Consider the following 19,638-nt stretch of genomic DNA (forward strand, 5'->3'; position numbering starts at 1 on the left):
CTCCACGTAATGAAATTATATTATTTGTGCCATTAAGTTGTTCACGGACGAGTTTATCGTATCGTAAAACTCTTTTATTTATTATGTACTAGTTGTTGCACGCGGCTTCGTCAGCGTGGAAATAACCTATATTACCCCCGCCTCAAGCATTCTACGTAAGATCCGTCAAAAGCGGTCCAGCCGTTATAGAAATAACACGGGACGCGGTCTTGTGAACGGACAGATATTTTGTTATTGTTAGTAGTAAAGTAAATACGTCATATGAACGAAATATATGTTTTCTCACATAACATACAGACATTTTAATTTTATTTATCTATATGTATATTGTTTGTTTTGTCTTATTTTATTGGTATCGCATGGCATTGAAGACTAGACTATCAGGCACCTTGCACGCAATGCAATATCTGAAATATTTAACTAAACATTTTAGTAAAGTATATCAGTGAATTTTATGTCTGTAAAGACTTAATTAAGGTTAACCTTTATCTGTCAATCTGTTATTCGGGTTGTGTATTTTGATACTCATTAGAGGAATAACATTTTAATTAATGTAGCTTTCATAACTTCATGTACATATCAAAGAACGTTGGAATAGTATTTAAGATGCAATATTCTTAGAGCAAAGGATATATTTGGTCGAAACTGTGTCGTAAAGGACTCATTGTTTACAGACAAAGGTCAAGATAAAACTTTATTAGAGTCGACGTATTCATTAACTGACCGTGGACTACGAAGAAAAATAAAGGAAGTCCGTCTGTTTTATATATGTTCATGGAAATCACACAAACAGAATTACAGATATATTTACATATAATATAATGTCATAAGAACACTATAATCAAACATGATTGTCAAACATACACCTAATAGTTTAACTTAACTTTAACAGCTTATTTGTAAGTGAAACAGTATGGCCAATAAAGTACAATCAACTTGATATATTGCTAAAAACTGGTTATTTGGTCTATATTTATAAGAAAGGAAACAAAAGTGCCGTTTAGACAAATATGTAAAGCTAAGACAATGTTCGCAAGAATACCAGCCGCGCTAGACTCAGTGTGAATAATCAATGAGGGAGGTAGCGTTGCCGACGTCAAAATGTTGGCAATTTCAGACACTTCCAGCCGTTTAACTGGAATAACGATGATTAATTTAAATATTCAAAGACCCTTCTCCTAAATGGTGCATACTTAAATATAATGATAAGCGCTAAGAATGTTCAAATATGTTATTTAAAATTTTATCTATTAGAAAAATTATAAAGATCTTTTCGAATATCGCGTTTTACTAGGTTTTTGATTAAAAGTCTACTTATACGCCTCAACTTACTTGGAGCATAGTAGCTTTTTGTATGAATATCAAAGAAGTAAGAGGATCAATAAGGGGGTTAGGGTAGGGTGAGCTGGGGATACCGCCCAGAGCACCGTGCTTAAGGGGGCACCGCAAGCACCAGTCTTTATACCCGACTCTACCCTATCTTTATAAGATTCCTCCAACACAAAAAAAAGGTGGCGCAAAAATCTCGCAAAGGGCGCCAGAAATGCTAAAGCCGGCCCTGGAGTGGTAGCCAGGAGCGCGCCGGGTTACAGGCTTGAGTTGTGTTTGGTTTTGTCTCTCCCAAAAATACTATTGCTCGTGAATTCTTCATCGTAATCTATGAACGAATCCAAAAAACCTCGTATCAAAAACCTCAAAACGGATTTTTAGTTAAGCTAGTACTAGATAAATTCTAAAGACCTGTATTATCTTTGGCAATCATAATATGATTAACGAGCAATAAATTTTGTTATAATGTTAGTAAAGCGTCTGTAAACGTGTCCCTCGTGCGTTATCGAATAAAATAGTTAAAATGCTTCCAGCTCAGATTTCATATCCTATATTACACCGACGACCTTGTGACGTCATACAAATGACTTGGAATATTTTGAAAATTGGTACTTCATTAGATGAGTGTTTATTGAAATCGAACAGTGAGTTTTCATAGCCTAAACATTTGTTCAGTTTGCATATGTGATGCAAGCGCGAATCGCAGTGGCATTCGAATCTGCGATCCCTGTCACTCTGTTAAATTGGTTGTCAACTTGTCATAAACAAGCATATCGCTTCCATCTGGTTAGAAGTATCGCTTCAATGTCTAATTCAACATCATATAATCTTACTTCTATTATAAATGTGAAGGCTGCATGGATCTAGCTTTAATTTGGCATAGATGTAGAACGTCTGGAGGAACTCATAGGCTACTAGGTTTTTTAATTCAGGCGACAACTAGTAGCGAGTTAAGTAGGAAATTCTAGGTATTATGCGAAAAGAAGGACGTCTTCATAGACGATAATTTACTATTTATTGAGGTACTATTTTTAAAATGTACTAGCAGTTGCCTGCGACTTCATTCGCGTAGAATTAAAAAATCTAGTAATAAATATACTGTGTCTTCCGGGAATAGTATAACTTCCCAACAGTAAAAGTGTTTTTTTTTAATCGATTCAGTACTTTCGAAGCCTATTCAATACAAACAAACAATCAAATCTTACTTCTTTGTAATATTATAGAAATTTGTTTTTTTTTCAGTTATGCAGTGGTTTACCTAACCTATACATATTTACAAAACATAAACATATTTTTTTCTTACAAAATAAAACAAAAATGAACTCTTTTAGAAATTTTACTTTTGATAAATAACTACATACATTGAGATCCACATTGAATCAAGACAGTCAAATTTTCCAAGTATCTAGTTTTTTTTTTTGTAAAATAAATAAAAAATCTTAAAATTACAATACACAAATAGAAAAACACCTGGATTTCAGAGTTAATACATGTGCTAAGGTGAATTAAATATTTTTTAAATGTTTTTCAATATAATAATGAAGATTTCTACCCTTATTATTGTACTTATTATAATTTAATTTGTTAATACAATTTAAATATTTAACTTAGAGTTAAAAACTTGGCAAAAATTTGAATTGTAAAAAATGGTCACGAATCCATCCAATTAAATATCGCGTAGATATTTTAACATGAATAGGATTTTATGTATATTTTAAATTTTGACAAAATCAAATATTAGTCAAAATAAAAAAGGAACATCAGTTTTGGATCACAATTCTTTAAATAATTATACTATGATAGCTTATTATATATATTAAAATAAAAAAAAATCGAGAATATTTCCAACGAAGTTATATCGGAAAAAAAATTTCAATCTAACATTTAATTTTTTTTATCTTTAATTTCCAGCCATTATAAAATAAATTAATTCTAAAAACATCAGACCAGATTTTACCACAAATTGTTCCTTTTGCTCATCAAAAATATAACGATACACGACGATACAATTAATTTAGAAGAATTATAAGAAGTTTATTATTTAAAGAATTGTGAATAAAATCGGTAAATAAGTAGATTACATACTCAATAAATATGCAAAAGAAACAAATCGCACTGAGTAACACTTCAATTAAGAAGTACACGTACGATTTTGACGCCTTAAGGCTGACATACACGACTTCTTTCAGCTGTGTTGAAAATTTTCTCCGGGCAATCGGTATTCGTTTTAAACCACAGTCGAAATAAAGTAAACAGAAAATTCCATAAATAGTAGGCATTAACATTATTTACTTTTGCAAAAAAAAATGGTATATAAAATGATAAAGGATGGAATATTACAGTCATGTGAAAAAATCTTTTACCAAAAACATTTTCAGCGTATCAGCTTGTCTATGGTTAAAGGTTAAGATTGAAACAAGATATAGTGAATGTTTGACATATAAATCTCTGAATATTTAGTTGCTGCTAAAATGTTCACCTGTACACAACTTAAAGCAGTATGTGTATATCCACCTTTATCTATTTTAATAAGATGTTAAAAGTTCATAGATAGCTTTAAGCTACGCTAATCAACATTAAAAAGTTCTAGTCTTATTTAAGTAGACCACAAAAATTCCAATACATTTCCACTAATTCATATTTCATAAATAGACAAGAACTAGAATATCTAGTACTTTTTGTATGAAGAATAGTAGAAAAGTAGTGTTGCCAGATACAAATATTTCTACCAACTCTTACTAGAGAATAGTTTATGCAAATATTAAAGTAGAAAAGTGTTCAATATATAATTTTACTAGGTGGTGCGGGATTATTTGTACTCATAGCTTGCTCCAGCGTATCCAGTCTTCGGTACGCATGACCACGACTGTTCCTGCGACGACCTGTTTGACGACCTTCCACAATCAGACCGAGGATCTGAAAATAAATATCATAAATTATCTATAAAACACTTTATATATTCATTAGTACTAATGTATATTACTAGATTTGCCTGCAACACCATCAGAGTGGAAATAAAAAAAAAATTAGTAGCTTATGAGGCTGTGGTCTACATCTATGCCTTTCAGCGAGATCCATGTAGCTGTTCTGAAGATACTTTCTAACAAACATCCATCCATCCAAATATTATACCATTAGTAAGATGGTGCAATAAGGATTCCATGAGATTGTTTGTGTTGTAGCATTAACTAAATGACAAATTAAATTTGATTTTGATGAAACTTTAGGGAATTCTCAAAATAGTTTGTGTATAATTCATATTAATCAACCCACTTCAGATTATTTAGACAATAACAATTGGCTTTGGCATTGCAAAGTATATTAGGATTGACTAATTAATAATTAACAATAATAATTTAGATGGTAACTTACCACTTTAGTAAATTTGCTCTTGTTATGATACAATATGTAGAGAAGAACTACAATAATCACTGCAGTTAGGAAAAATGAGAAGAAATGATCATCATCTTCTGCAAACTCATCTTGTGGCATTTTGGAGATGAATTCTGTAAAAAAATATTTCACACATGAAAGCACATCGACACGCAAAATATTTATTTGAAATTAAATAAGAAAAAAAATTAATAAGTAGCCTATGTGTTCTTCCAGACTTTGTTCTACATTTGTTCGAAATTTCAGCAAAATCGGTTGTGCCGTTCCGGAGATACCTTTAAACAAACATCTATCCATCCATCTAAACATTCGCATTTGTAATATTAGTAAGAAGTAACATAGTCATTTGCAACCTCCTCACATTAATAAAATAGATGGCTACTTTAAAAAAATCATAATATAATTTAAAACCTAAATAACATAACTGTGACTACAAAGGCACGAATTACGTACGACTATTTACGAATTAATAGCCTTGAAAACCATATTTATTCAAACAAACTCATAACAATACCTTTATTATACAATGAACTCATATTTACTTTTACATAATTTATATTTTTGATTATTCTTAACCAGAACGGTTTATTACAATAGCAGTAAAACAAAATTGCTATGAAATTGATCATAATTTCTATCCTTAAATTCTTTTACAAATTATATCTTTTCTACCAACTTGATACAATTATCAACTTGTGGGTTCTCATGTAAATGTTTTGAAAAAACAAATAAACATGAGATTTTTATATCAAACACTATTATAAAATGTTTTACACAAATTTTAACTATTGCAACATATATTTATGAACAACATTGTTATCTGCGTCTTTTCCATAAAGAATGAGAGGGAGAAAAGTATAAAAGTACTAGCTGTTGCCCGCCCCTGTCCTCGCGGAATTAATAAAATACTTAATAAGCATATGTGTTCTTACAAACTATGTTCTACATCTGAGCCAAATTTCATCAAAATCTGTTGTTCTGAAGATACCATCAAACATCCATCCATCCATCTAAACTTTTGCAATTATAATACATACCGCCTGAAGATTTATCTGCATAAGATGTTATTATTGGGGCAATACTTTTAGAGTTATCCTTTGGTTTTTCCTCAACATTTTGTTTATCTCCTTGGCCGATACTAATCTCAGAATTATCTTGAAGATCAGTCTTTTCATCTTCTTCTGAATCTGAAAATTTCATAATAAAGTAGTTAAAATTAATGAAAAAACATATATAACCATAATTATTAAAGTCTGCGCTGCTTTGACTACAATGTTATAGGCAATAGTTAATTTTATCTTAAAGTTGTTAGCTTATAATAGCAGGGATGTTGGAACTGAGGGGCTAGAGTGTCCATAGTAAGAGGTGACTAAGCCATAGTCAAACATTTGTCAAGTGCAGTTTGGTTGACTTCACACAAGCTGTTCAGGTCACACTTTTCATTTGCAATAAGAATGTCATAGTAATGTAAATATGAAATTCGAAAATACATTGGCATGTGGTTAGGATCGAATCAAGTTGATTACAATTATCAAGTAAATCAGGTGTTTAACAACTGACCTATAGGAAATCACTTAGTTTTTTGTATGAAAAATACCTTCATACTAATAAAATAATGAGAATTGCCTAGTTGTGTTTAATTTATATGGATTAATGGCATAGGTAAAGATGAAAACTCTACTCTAATTTGTAAAAGTAAGTAAATTATGGTTTGTAGACATTGATGTATTATTGCACAAAATTGCGCAATATAAGTGACAATGTTAAAAGGTTAAGGTGGTACATTGCATGATTCTCAAATATTGTGCAAGCAAATTAATGTGCAAATTAAAAACAATAATTGAGTTATTATATTCACTACTATTTGCCTATTTATACTTTGTTCATGTCAGTAATATTACTTTGAATCATTATGAAGATAACTGCATAATATGTCAAAACAATGGAATCATAGTGGGTTTTATTGTGATTACACCCACAAATATTAATCATCTTATTCTCCTTAATAGGAAGGAGTAACTCACAGTAAGAATGAATCAACGATGCATTCCCTACATCATAGTAATGTAAAATAAAAATTCAAAACAAGATTTGCAATAGCCTTAGTTCAGTGTCAACAGATGATGTCTGTAGTGAGAAACTTGAGTTAGAGAGAAACCTCTATTAGTGAGAACAGTGCCAACCTTTTGACTCTCGCTTATCCAGGTTTTACTACCCATACAAAGTTACTTATTAAAGACTTACCATGAGTTTCTGACCAAAATCTCTGTTTAAAACATATCATTATCTCTGTTTTGGCAAATATAATGACAGAGATAACAATATTTTTTTAAATTGACATTTTAGTCTCAGAAACTCACGGTTAAAAATGCAAATAACTCACCCATATCATCTTCAATATCATCAACATTAAAATCTTTATCTTTCATCTGATTGTTTAGCAGCTGATCTTCTTTTTCAATATCAACTTTTTTTGGTGGTTGTTCTTCTTCTAGTAATGGTTTTTCGCCCTCCGATTCAATTGTTACTTTATCTTTTTGAGCTACTACTGACTTCTCACTATTATTTACGCCTTCATCAACTTTTGGTATGCTAGGTTCACTTGTTTTCTTTACACCTTCATTTACTTTTATAGCCGTCAGCTCAGAATTAGTATGTTGATCAACCATATTGGGATTAGGTTCTTTGCGTTCTTTGATGTCAGGTTTAACAATGTTTGTTCCAGTTGTTTCAGGCTTGACAGCATTGACAACTTTTGTTTCATCATTTGAGCTCGGAATATTATTTTTAGTAGTGGAAATAACTGTGGTGTTAGCAATAACAGGTTCAGCAACCTTTGTGTCCGTACTAGTAACAACAGGAACTGCAGGAACTATCACATTACTTGCAGATTTAATTTGTGAGCTGTGAACACTTGCTTGAATTATTTTTAATGTGTCTGACCCCCATTTGTAATATTTACAAAAGTTGTTGCTGTCATCACTCGTAATGTCTGCCACTTCACATACCTTGTCACATCGCTTTTTATTATTAAAAACATCTTCCGCTACCTTTTTATACAAAGGTATGTCACTAAAATTTGTAAATTTCCAGTCTTTAGTAATATCTGTGCACATTGAGTCTAAATTAATTACGTTCTGCATATTGTTTATTAAATCGTTTTGCTGTTTTAAATTTGAACTTCCAATTGCGTCACAAAGCTGGGTATTTATATCATAAAAAATTAAGCATTGCATCTCTTTAATTTTTAACGGCGGCACAGTGAAATTGCATTCCGAAATCTTCTCCTTGATTTGTGATACAAGAAACTGGTTTTCGCAGCGGTTTGCAAGAGCTTTGAGGGAATTATCTATTGAGTATACAGTTATGTGGGTACCGATTGGATTGCCTAAACTACGATAGCACGTATTTATTAACAATATTGCAATTATAAAACGAAACATCGTAATTTTTTGAAGTATAAGTTTTAAAATGAAATACAAATCGATTTTTCTACACAGCAAACACTTTTATACAATGCAAATATATTTTAGATTGAAGCTGAAGCTCACTCACATCTCGAACGACATTGACGTTAACGTAGACAATGTTGCCAGCCCAACTTTAGAAAAATAAACCACTATCAAAATAACCCAAATAAAAGGTAAACCGAAAATTGATAAACTATCCCCTAGTTACAATAAGGATTTTTTATGAAATAAATGAAAAATAATAAAACCAACAAATTAATGTTAAAGGTTGCCCGCGTCGCGTTGACTATTGGCTAGTGTCTCGAACGTGGCCTAAGATGGCGCTGCCATAATTTTATGTAGTGGTAAAATTTTGTTACCTGACTAACATAAGAAAAAAAAATAAGAAAGTTGCTCCGGGTTTCTACACAATTTTAAGTTACGTACGTTTAAGTTGCAAGTGTTTATGTACTTTTCTAGTAACGTAATAAATAAGTTAATTAACATTTCCGTATTCAGAAATTTAAAAAGAATGAACTTGAAGTTGAACTTCCATTAAGTAAAATATATTTATCCGTAGAAAAGAAAAAATAAAAGGATCCCATATTAACCCAATGAATTGTCCTCCAGTGTGCTAGTCTTTTGGGCAATTCGCAATAACGTAAAGCTAATGTCCCAAAATCTCCGCGGGATAATTCACACGAAACTGCGGCGTTGCGACCCTATTTAGTCGCCCTTTGCAATATAGAATGAGAAAGGACAAAAAGTAACGGGAAGGAAAACTACGCCTATTACATAACTTTCGAACGTGATTTTCTCAGAATTTTTTTTTAAGACATAATATAATTCTAATGATTGTCCAGCTAATCATTCTAATGATTGTGCTAGTATTCTGCAATCGTAAGAATAATATAAAACACCAGATGATAGAAATAATATGCCTTAATTTTTTAATCGTCAGCCTAGTTTAACCCTATAATTCTTGATTTTCTTAATCCTACAAGTAAAAGCAGTGTGAAAATGAATAACGGATATGTATCCGTAGATATACTTATACAAATGTACTGGTACATACTTTAATAAATTACTGTCCTGTTAGTTGTCGGCAAAATGTAAAACAATTTAAAATAAAAAAAAGAATTTAGAACATTTTTCTGTAAAAAAAGATTTTACAGAAAAATGTTAGATTTACTAGATTCTCAACAAAAAACTTTAAATCACGACGAAAAAACTTTTGCCGTTCTATTATTTCATGAAGAAGTTAGGAAAACTTTTCGAATTATTTTTTTTCGGTACAACTTAACCTAATTTAAGGTACTGGCAATTCTAGTTATTCTTCCGCAATACTAAAATGTCAATAAAACATTAGGTGTATAAGTAATAATTTTGTGGGTATTATTAAAAAGTGCACAACGTGTGTGATTTCGTAGGGAATGCAGTCGTGTCTGGTACTGTACACCGCCTTGTGTCGATTGTGTTTGCATACCTAAGGTCCGCATTTTATTTTTTGAAATGTGATAGTGTTTTTTTTCATGATGTACGGAGTGCTTTTATGTGTAGAGACGTTGTATTGTGATCTATTGATGAAATCCTGTGAAAGCTGAAACGGGCGTCGAATGGTAAGTCATTATTCTGTTTACATAGAGCGTCATACTTTTAGTATAATCATTTCTTTTCGTTAAATTATAAATACAATTGGAAATTATCTACAGATTAATATGCATTGATATCCATATATTTGTAAGATTATAAAGGAATTTGTTTAGACTTTATCTCTTGTAACGTCGTTTACTGTTCAAAACATTTTTTTAATTGACAATTTATAATGTCGATAACATATAAGAAGTTGAAGAAACGAAAAATTATGTCGCTTTTGATGAATAGGGAGAAATATTAAGAAAGTTAGTGGTGCAGTACTACGTTTAGAATTTTCCCCGGTGAATGCAGCGTCGTTAGTCATGTTTAACCTAGATGAATGTTATGTGTAACACGTTTTTTCTTTTTAATAAACAAGAATTTACCTGCAAAGGCTTTCGAGCTACAACTTAAGACCTAATACCGAGATCACGGGATACGTTAGTGACGAGTTAACCAATGAAGTATGCTTAAAGTTTTTGATGATTCTTTTAACAAAAAGTTAGAATGCTAGTTGCATTCTAACTTTTTTTACAACGTACTACATTTTACAGTTGTGCGAAGAACCGTTCATTTAAATGAAAGAGGTAGGAATGTTTTAATTTTTTTTTCTCATATTTGGGTATTGTAATATTTTTCAAAACAGGAAAGGGAAACAATACATGAGTTTTAGTGATACGTCACGACATTGCGTCTGTTATGCCATGGTAAGCAGTTTTTGACGAAACAGTCTGCTTTATAAATTAAACGTAGTGCTCTTTTATGATAACTTTTGAATAAAATGCTACGCGAATAACATCACATACAAAAGTAATCAATGGAATATGAATATCATGTATTTGCAGATAGAAATATAATATTGAAATTTTATAAAGTCATTTTTTACCATGATTTTGATCTGCTTCATACTTGCTCCCATGTTTGCTCCCAATAAGGTTTCGACAAACTGAGATATAATTTAATACGTACGAAAAACAAACTCACCTATTAAGTATAATTAAACTTCCAATGTGGACAGCTCCAGACCACGGAGAAGGTCGCCTACACGATGAACTGATCAGAGCGGCTGTAGTAAGGTCTGGCTTTTATATGATTTAAAAAAATTGGAGATTAGGAAGAAGTGGCGATGGCTTGTAAAGAAGGTCGCTGATACCTGACGACCACGCCCAGTCTCAAAAAACCTGTAACGATTAAGAAGAACGCTTCCCATAAGAAAAACGATGTTGTGATTCAGGGGCTTTTTAAAATAAACTCTAAGGCAAGAGACCGGTAAGTAACATGGTTTGTTTACGATAGAAATGCCGTAAGAGCTTAACATTTTACTATTCCATCACATCAAATTAACTCTAGCAGAGCTAAAAAGTATTGCAATATTTCAGAAATTATACTCTAAAGCCTATTCTATCATTTTAGCCTCTTTGAATGAATATATGAAATCTCTTTCACGTACACGTGGGCTCGTTCAAATTTCATTTATGAAATGGACACGGAAATACCTCTCGAAATGAACGCAGCATAAAAAACCATACATATTTCAAGTACGCTTATTATGATTAAAAATTTGTTCGCATCGCATGCATATGCAAGATATACATTTTTATATTTGCGTATTTTGATGATCATGTTACTTTGTATTGCTAAAACTGTAATTACATAAATAATTATTCACCTATTCTAATATCTAAAATAATCATCACTAAATTAAAATAATTACATGGTTAAACTTATGATAGGATTTCAAATAAATGTATTCAATATCTAAATCTAAAAATAACATATTACAAGCTTCCTGACTTCATAAAATCCTGAAACAATTACATTCGAAGTAGCAACGAATTTTCTTTACGATCCCTTCAACTTGGCATTGTGTTTACAATAACGGAGTTCAAATGGTTTCAATTTGGTCGTCTTTTGTTCGTTAATGTAACATTTAATTTGATACATCCTCAAGGTGTGAAAACGATCTAAGCTCCAAATAATAGTTCCATTGTTTCACACAAAAGAAAGGTATGTTTAATTCTAAGGTTTAATTTTATAAATGAAATGAAAAATAAATCTTAGAATTAAACATTTAAAATAAATTGACGAATAGCTCTATTTATATTTGTTCAAATATTTACTACACAAATTATCTCATACATTCAAACATTAAAAAAGATCTCCGTCTCTTTATATCTTACTTCTTACTAATATTATAAATGCGAATAAACATTCGCATTTATAAGATGGTCGGATGGATGGATGTTTGTTTGAAGGTATCCTCAGAACGGCTCCATGGATCTCGGTAAAATTTGGAATAAATGTAAAACGATTTAAGAACACATAGGCCGCTAATTAAGTTTTTTTTTTATAATTACACGCTGACGGAGTCGCGGGTCACAGCTAGTTGCAGGAAAAATGTATATTTATTAGGTAAATCTTTGTTGAACATTTAAACGCAATTTATTTTTCTGACATAAGTATAATAACAATCAAATATTTTTTACAGAAATGTAGGTTACCATCCACAAACCGACTTCACTGATATTTAATTTTAAAAGGTTATTTCATAATGTTTCTTGCTCTGTTGAAATATTATCAAATATTTAGGTTGCGGTAGGCGATGCGGGAATTAATTTTAATGTTTGGAATGCGCAGAGGAAAATGATACGACTCTACTATCTCTACCTCAATTATGAGAGTACGTGGAACAAAATTAATACAATTCGTAGGCCGCACATATCTGGAAGTCGTCATTTTGTAAATTCATTCAAGATCTGATTAGAAGGGAAAGAGAAATATCTTTTTATGGAGAATATGTGATGAAATACAATTAATTATAGAACTACATACTTCATATTTAATATTATAAATCCGAAAGTTCTATAGATGGATGGATGGATGGAAGTTTGTTACGACGTATGTTCAAATTGGCTTAACGGATCTCCATGAAATTGGGCACAACTGTAGAACACAGTCTAGAACAGTCTTTCCCAAAGTGGGCGATAACGTCCCCTTGTGGGCGCTGCAGGTCTCTAGTTGCGGGTTATAGTAAAAGTATCGTTTAGAATTCTCCGTTAATATACTCATATAGGTCATAATAATTAATTAATTTAATTTGAATTTTTTAAATATGTAAAAATATGGGGGCGCTAAATATATATTTATTCTCAAAGTGGACAATAGACAAAATAAGTTTGGGAACCACTGGTCTAGAAGAACACATAGGGTATATAAAGTTTTTATTTTAGTTCCGCGCGGACGAAGCCGCAGTCAAAAGCTAGTATAATAAGAACAACATTGTGTTGGAGAATAGTTGAACTAAGTCTACAAAATGTAATATTGGGTTAAAAAATGTTTTGTCCTATTTTTCACATACTCGTATTATATAAGTATACACATATTTAAAATATCAACAGCATCTGTTTCACGCTTTAAGTTAAAATGAAGTTTTCCCTAACTAAAGACTATGGTTATTGTTACAAAGTCGGCATTTAATACCACCTGTGTACCTATACACGGAGATAGAAGCAATATGTTCTAAGATGTAATCATACTTTTTGGTGTTAATTATGATAAGTTTTTAATCGTATAAGCCCGTTCGTCCGAAAATGTTCGTTCGTTCAAAACGCTTTGAATAAATAATCATGACTCCAGCCTACTGAGGTAGACTATCAAGCCCTTTTCAAATAGCACCAGAAAATATCTCGGCGCTGTTGTGATATGTTTAAAATTATTTTAAATTAATATATCGAAAAAAAATTAATTAGACAAAAATTCTATCTTATTTACCGTTCATTTTCTACAGTTATTTTAAAATGTTTTGTTGCTCATTACCTGTATCTTTTGTACAAAGGAAAAGGAAAAGCTAAATGTGTCGGCGTCACTTTGTCTTGTCTTTTGGCTCACGTGTTGGGATAAAGGATGTCGTTGTTTCAAAAAGCTATTGTTTCACTTTGGTCGTGTTCCTTAAAGTTATATGTAATATTAAGTACTTATGATAACGTTGGTGTAAACACTTCTATAACATATTTAGTGTTAAAGGTAAAGGTAAAAAGGATTTGTCTGATTTTGAGCAATTTTCCTCTGCGAATTATACTTGAAAACATACGTGTTTTGTGCTTTTCTTAGGTGCTAAAAATACTTTATGACATTTTAATTTAATATCCCTTAAAGAAAAAAATAGCAATTCTGTAATTAAACAAGTATATTATATGAACAAAGAAATAGCAATGGAATTAGTAAATAAACCAATTGACTGTTCACATGAAATGAAATGCGGTGCATATTATTATGATGTCAGATGTAGAACTAATGACACCATTATGAATCCAATGATAATTATACAGGGTGTAATAATATGTTACCAGATAACAATTGCTATAAAAAAGCTTCAGTAGCACGTATTCTAACATATTACTTTCAGTGTTCACGTTGAGCTTAATAAACGTATTTAACATAATGGAAGAGAAATGGTCGTATTTCAGTTTGAAGCCGCATTTAAGGAATTTGCGCTTCGGTGGGTACTGCGCATTAGATCCCAGTACCCCACCGAGACGTTTATATCTTCACAATACATACATGAGATTTGTATTATTCGCTGCAATCATTTTTATGATTCAACACGCGATTAAAGTTTATGAAGTTAGTATTTACTTTAGTATAATAATATAAATAATCATTTATTAACTTATTTTATATATATTTTATTTAAAAAATAGCGTCAAAATATATTGTATGAAATAGTGTGCCCATCGGCTGCGGAATCCCATGACTCAAGCAAGCAGTGGTCAGGGCTGCAGGGACACAATCCACATTTAATTATTAATATATATTTCAAGCGTTTCAAAAATAATGACGCGATAACCCTTTTGATGCTCGATACCTGAATGCTTACCTTTAGGCAAAGTAATAGGATTAAAATGGTTAACATTTTTTTCTTTTTGAGGTGCGTAATGATATGAACACATTGATGGACACGATGTTTCTATTGTTCACTTACTTCGGCTCTATTTATAAGCAAATAATTATGCTTGTAAAAGCTAAACAAGTGCAAGAACTTTTAAACACAATGAAAGGTATGCCGTGTATTTTTTATACTTTCTTATTATATTATTATATATTAATTGAATCAATTAAAAGAATTATGAATTATCTACGTATCGGACAAGTAAACTATATTTCATAGTAAAAACTAATAAAATATACATATTTTTAGCCTACTTCACTGTTAAAGATATTTTTGGTAAATTACTAAAATTGTGTTATAAAAGGTTCTCTTATTCGTCTATCGAATGAAAATGAAATCAGATCAAATAAAAATGACGTGTATCAAAAAAAAAGTCAATAAATTTTTCTAAATTACGATATATATCTTTTTTTTTAAATAACTTTTTATTGATAAACATTAGAAATTTTCAAAATAAAAATCTTCTGAAAACATTTTTATCGTAGTTACTCTATACATAGAAATATAAAATGGGTTAATGCGTTGTTACAATATTTTTGAAATCGGATTACTGTTACCGGGAAGAATGACATGAAATGAATGAACACAATTGGTAGAGTACGCTTGATCAATTCAAGGAATAAGTAAAACAATAATAATTGAATGTATTATTAACGAATGAATGAAAAATAACAAAGACCAATTATGTTTTCGGCTATTTCATTTTATTGTCGTGTATCAATGAGAAATTAATATCTTATTGCGTAAATATTTTGCTTGAATTAAACCAGTGGAATAAATCTGCTTTGGGAATTTCTTTGTCAATTAATAACTTTAAACAAATATTGGTCTTAGTATTCTGGGAAACATTTCTAATAAGAACTGAAAAGAAGGCGTATAATTTTGTATTTGTAATCTAGATGTATATTTTTATAGGAGATTTATTTAATCAACCAGAAGAAAAACACCATGAGCTGCTCAAAGATACAGCTCGTGAAGCAAAAATTCTTGTAAATATATACAGTTCAACATCAGTAGTTACTTGTTTTCTTATGGCCTTGTATCTACACATTTTATATTCTCAAGGAACGCACGTCGAATTTTCTATTTGGTTTCCTTTTGAACCAGATACAAAACCGAAGTAAGTTCCTTAAGTTATTTTGTTCATTCATTTAATTCATTTAATGATAACTTCTTTCTAGGTTTAACTGATATGAACACCTTGATAGTGATAGTAGATTCTATAAACTTTCTTTGATGTTTTCCCTTCTCACAAATAAAAAGTTTAGTAAAGCTACCATAAGATTATGGACGCAGATTCTTTGTAAAGCGATAGCATAGACATTTGCCACTCTATTGAATAGTAAAATTGAATACAATTGGAATTTAGTTGTAGCTTGTACTGTTATATCTTTTTACGATATGGTGTTAACAAGTCATGTTGTTTCAGATTTTATTTTGCTTTATTTTATTACTATATCCAGATTACTTGGATTGCGTTTAATATAACAACGCTAGATGCATTTATAACATTCTTTTTGCATCAATGTACAACACAAATGAATATTTTAAGGTTAGACATTCTAGACACTACAATATTTTAAATTTTATAGGCACAATAAAATGTCATGTCGTTTATGAGGTTTTTTTTAGGTACGACCTGGAAAATTTTGTAGAATCCTGTAAAATTAAATCTACAAATTCAAAAATACCTTTATCGCAAGCCTATGATATGAAATTCAAGAATATGGCTCTACATTTTTTAGAAATTCATAAGTAAGTATTTATACATAGTTCACATTGAAACCATACTGTCAGGCGAATTGAGCAATATTTATCAGATGAGGAGAATGTTTTAGGATGACGACCAACAAAATTTTTTGTAAACTGTCTCTATTTTTTAGATTTTTTGCAAAAGTCGAAGCGACATACAGTGGGGCTATATTTTGTCAGTTTTTGTTTGGTGCCTGGATTCTGTGCACCACCGCCTACAGATTTGTTGAAGTATGTATAACACTTATTTGCATTAAAATTTAATTTTGAACATACCTTGGTTATCTCGAAAGGAAGTAAAAAAAATTATAATATAACATATTGTATTTTTTGCAGATTGACAAAACATCATTAGCCTGTTTTACAATCATATTATTTTTGATGTGCATATTTGCGGAATTATTTTTGTTTTGTTTCTATGGCAGCAAACTAACGGATGCGGTTGGTATTCCATTTTAATAAATACAAGAATGCTCTTAATTTTTCCACAAAATTAAAACATCACGGTCATTTCTAGTAAGTGGTTGTTTATGATTAACATCTATACTAGTAATATAAAGAGGAAAAATTTATATATTAACATGTAACGAATAAACTCAAAAACTTCTGGACTTATTTCAAAAATTCTTTTGCCATTAGAAAGCTACATTATCACTGAATTACAAAGACTATTTTACTACATTTCATAATTCGTACTGACGAAGTCGCGGGCGAAAGCAAGTTTACAATATTTTAATTTTAGTTATAACTCTAACATAAAAGCAATGTTTTCCGTTTTCTATAACCGAGCTGAAATGTAAATATTTTTCGTTCTCTTCTAGAGTGAAAAGTTAATGGATTCGGCGTATTTTTTGGATTGGGTAGAAATTCCAATTAAACATAAAAAAGATCTAATGTTATTTATGGAGATGATAAAGAAACCGATAATGCCCACTGCGGGTTCAATAGCGCCGCTTGCAAATACTACATTCGTTTCAGTAAGTTTCTAGAATTCATTTTCAACTAAACACCGTCAATTTTATTTAATAACTCTACCGTCCGTAGTGGTAGAGCAACTTCTAAATCTGAATTCTAAAATCTGTAATATGACAATATTTTTAAGAAAAGATTTTTATTATTCTACTTAAGGTTTTGTTTTATCTGTTCTCTTTGCATTCCAGATAGTTAAAAGTTCTTACTCTTTCTACGCCTTTCTAAAAAATTCGGAAAGTTAAACCAATTACTACTATATTTATTACTTCTCAGTGCATTATTTTTTAATATGGTAATAAATGAAATTCTTCACAAACTTTAACTTTTTAAACTTATAAAAGCACTATATATTTAGTTTTATTTTATTGAAAAGCAAAAAGTCTCGCGGCATTTGTTTTCCGAATCATTAAAAATAAATAAAATTATACAAAAATAAATTGTTTACTTTTATATGTATAATAAAATACCAGATTGTTTTTTGTTTTGTCAAATATAATGACAGAGACGACGATATGTTTTATACCGAGTCTTTGGTCTCAGAAACCATCTGTTTCTCGTAAATATAAGTCAAAAAGTCATTAGAGATGTATTCAGAAAGTAAGTTCACATTTTTCTCTCTATGGTGACATTTGAGAATCATCTTTAAACCCAAACGTAAAATAGACGATGGCCTTGAGTAGTGAAATGAAATATTAAGAAAATCTTGGTGCTATCTGCATTTATACTGGTAAGCCACAGAGAATACCCCCAGGTCATGGATACTGTTTAACCTAAATAACTGAAGTTACTCATATTTTGGTTTAAAAGCTGAAATACACAAAACTTCATACGAATTCATAAAGTCAAGGCTACATTCAATTGCACTTTTAACCGTAATTATACGAGACATATTTTAAAAAATATTTTGTAATTTTTCATCAAGTAATTTTAACAATTCCATTTAGAGAAAAAGTATGATAGTTTATAATACTTTTAGAATTTATACCATTTTCATCCTTATTCATCTTATGTGATTAAAGTTTTATAATCCTTAGGGTTAAGCCTTTCGCTAAGTTAGTGGAACGGTTAAATTTTAACCGTCTTTTATTAAATCATATTTCATTTTATAACACAAACTTTTGTCATTTGCATTCATTTAATGGTGAAAAAAATATGACTAAAATATTTAATATGAAACTAAAAACTCGTTTCGATATCAAATCGAAAACATTTTTAATAAAAACTGCAAGGACAAGCAAAATGCATTTGAAAACATATTGAATTTTAATAAAATCCAGTTATTGAGTTTGTAATCATAGCGATCCAATTGGATGCCGAGAAAGGCGAAAACGAAAGAGAACAACCTCAATTATTTTCAGTTTTATTTTAAATAATCTTGTTGCTATACACGTGGTGTTTGTTCGTAATTATATCTGAAAATAGGCTTTAACAATCAATTTAGTTATTGGATAAATAGTCACAATATAGTGATGTAAGTCTTTGGAATAGCGACGTAACGTAAATAAAATATAGATATAGTTAACTTTATATCAAAATTGAAGCTCAAAGATTAGTTTACACAGACGGTAACATATCGAAATTAAAGGAATAGGCCAAAGAGCGTTGTAGTAATCTCGTACGTGCATGTTAGGATTAGATTGGCCTCGTGTAAATTTGCTTCACGTTCAAATGAGTCTATCCCAAGGGTCGTCCTGCTGACGTACTTGCGGCCTCTTGCCTTTATAAACTGAATAACTGTATAAGTTTTATGTATATACACTCACGCTAATAATCTAAAGGGTAGACAGGGATTAGGGATTTCCACTTGATGTGAATTATCTCGCTTCTTTTACATCCATATATATACACAACATAAATATCTACGGACGCAACATCTAACAAGCTAGTTACTACTTCCTGATATAATCATCGTAAATGTATTTCTTATTCCGAGTTTCTCAGACCAAATTCTCGTTCAAACCATATTTGTTTTCTCAGTTTCGTCAAAGATTATGATAAGGATGACGATATGTTTTATACAGATTTTGGTTTCGGAAACGTTCAGAGACACTAGAAATCCTTGTTTTGTAATTTTAATGGTTAAGTACGCAAAGGCAATGACGCTGAAAGAAAAATAAATAGGTCATTTTTTTTAAATGTTACATTAATGAGAAATAAATA

The 19,638-nt window shown here is 30.6% G+C and overlaps 2 protein-coding genes across 2 annotated transcripts; one reads left to right on the top strand and one right to left on the bottom strand.

Moving 5' to 3' along the window:
• Positions 1-2,649: 2,649 nt before the first annotated feature.
• LOC106122595 (uncharacterized) lies at positions 2,650-8,295 on the bottom strand. The gene is made up of 4 exons (XM_013318662.1): positions 7,106-8,295; positions 5,760-5,909; positions 4,702-4,835; positions 2,650-4,245 (listed from the first exon to the last, which is right to left on the bottom strand). Exons 1-4 carry the CDS (start codon positions 8,163-8,165, stop codon positions 4,108-4,110), a joined length of 1,482 nt encoding a protein of 493 aa, XP_013174116.1. The 5' UTR covers positions 8,166-8,295; the 3' UTR covers positions 2,650-4,107.
• Positions 8,296-9,593: 1,298 nt separating this feature from the next.
• LOC106122331 (odorant receptor 94b-like) lies at positions 9,594-17,720 on the top strand. The gene is made up of 9 exons (XM_013318271.1): positions 9,594-9,790; positions 14,734-14,863; positions 15,670-15,874; positions 16,184-16,306; positions 16,387-16,509; positions 16,638-16,737; positions 16,843-16,947; positions 17,328-17,483; positions 17,667-17,720. The coding sequence occupies exons 1-9, from the start codon at positions 9,788-9,790 to the stop codon at positions 17,718-17,720; spliced, it is 999 nt and encodes a 332-aa protein (XP_013173725.1). The 5' UTR covers positions 9,594-9,787.
• The last annotated feature ends 1,918 nt before the right edge of the window (positions 17,721-19,638 follow it).

Source organism: Papilio xuthus, unplaced genomic scaffold, assembly GCF_000836235.2.
Source record: "Papilio xuthus unplaced genomic scaffold, Pxut_1.1 DF826923.1, whole genome shotgun sequence".
NCBI classification, from domain to species: domain Eukaryota; kingdom Metazoa; phylum Arthropoda; class Insecta; order Lepidoptera; family Papilionidae; genus Papilio; species Papilio xuthus.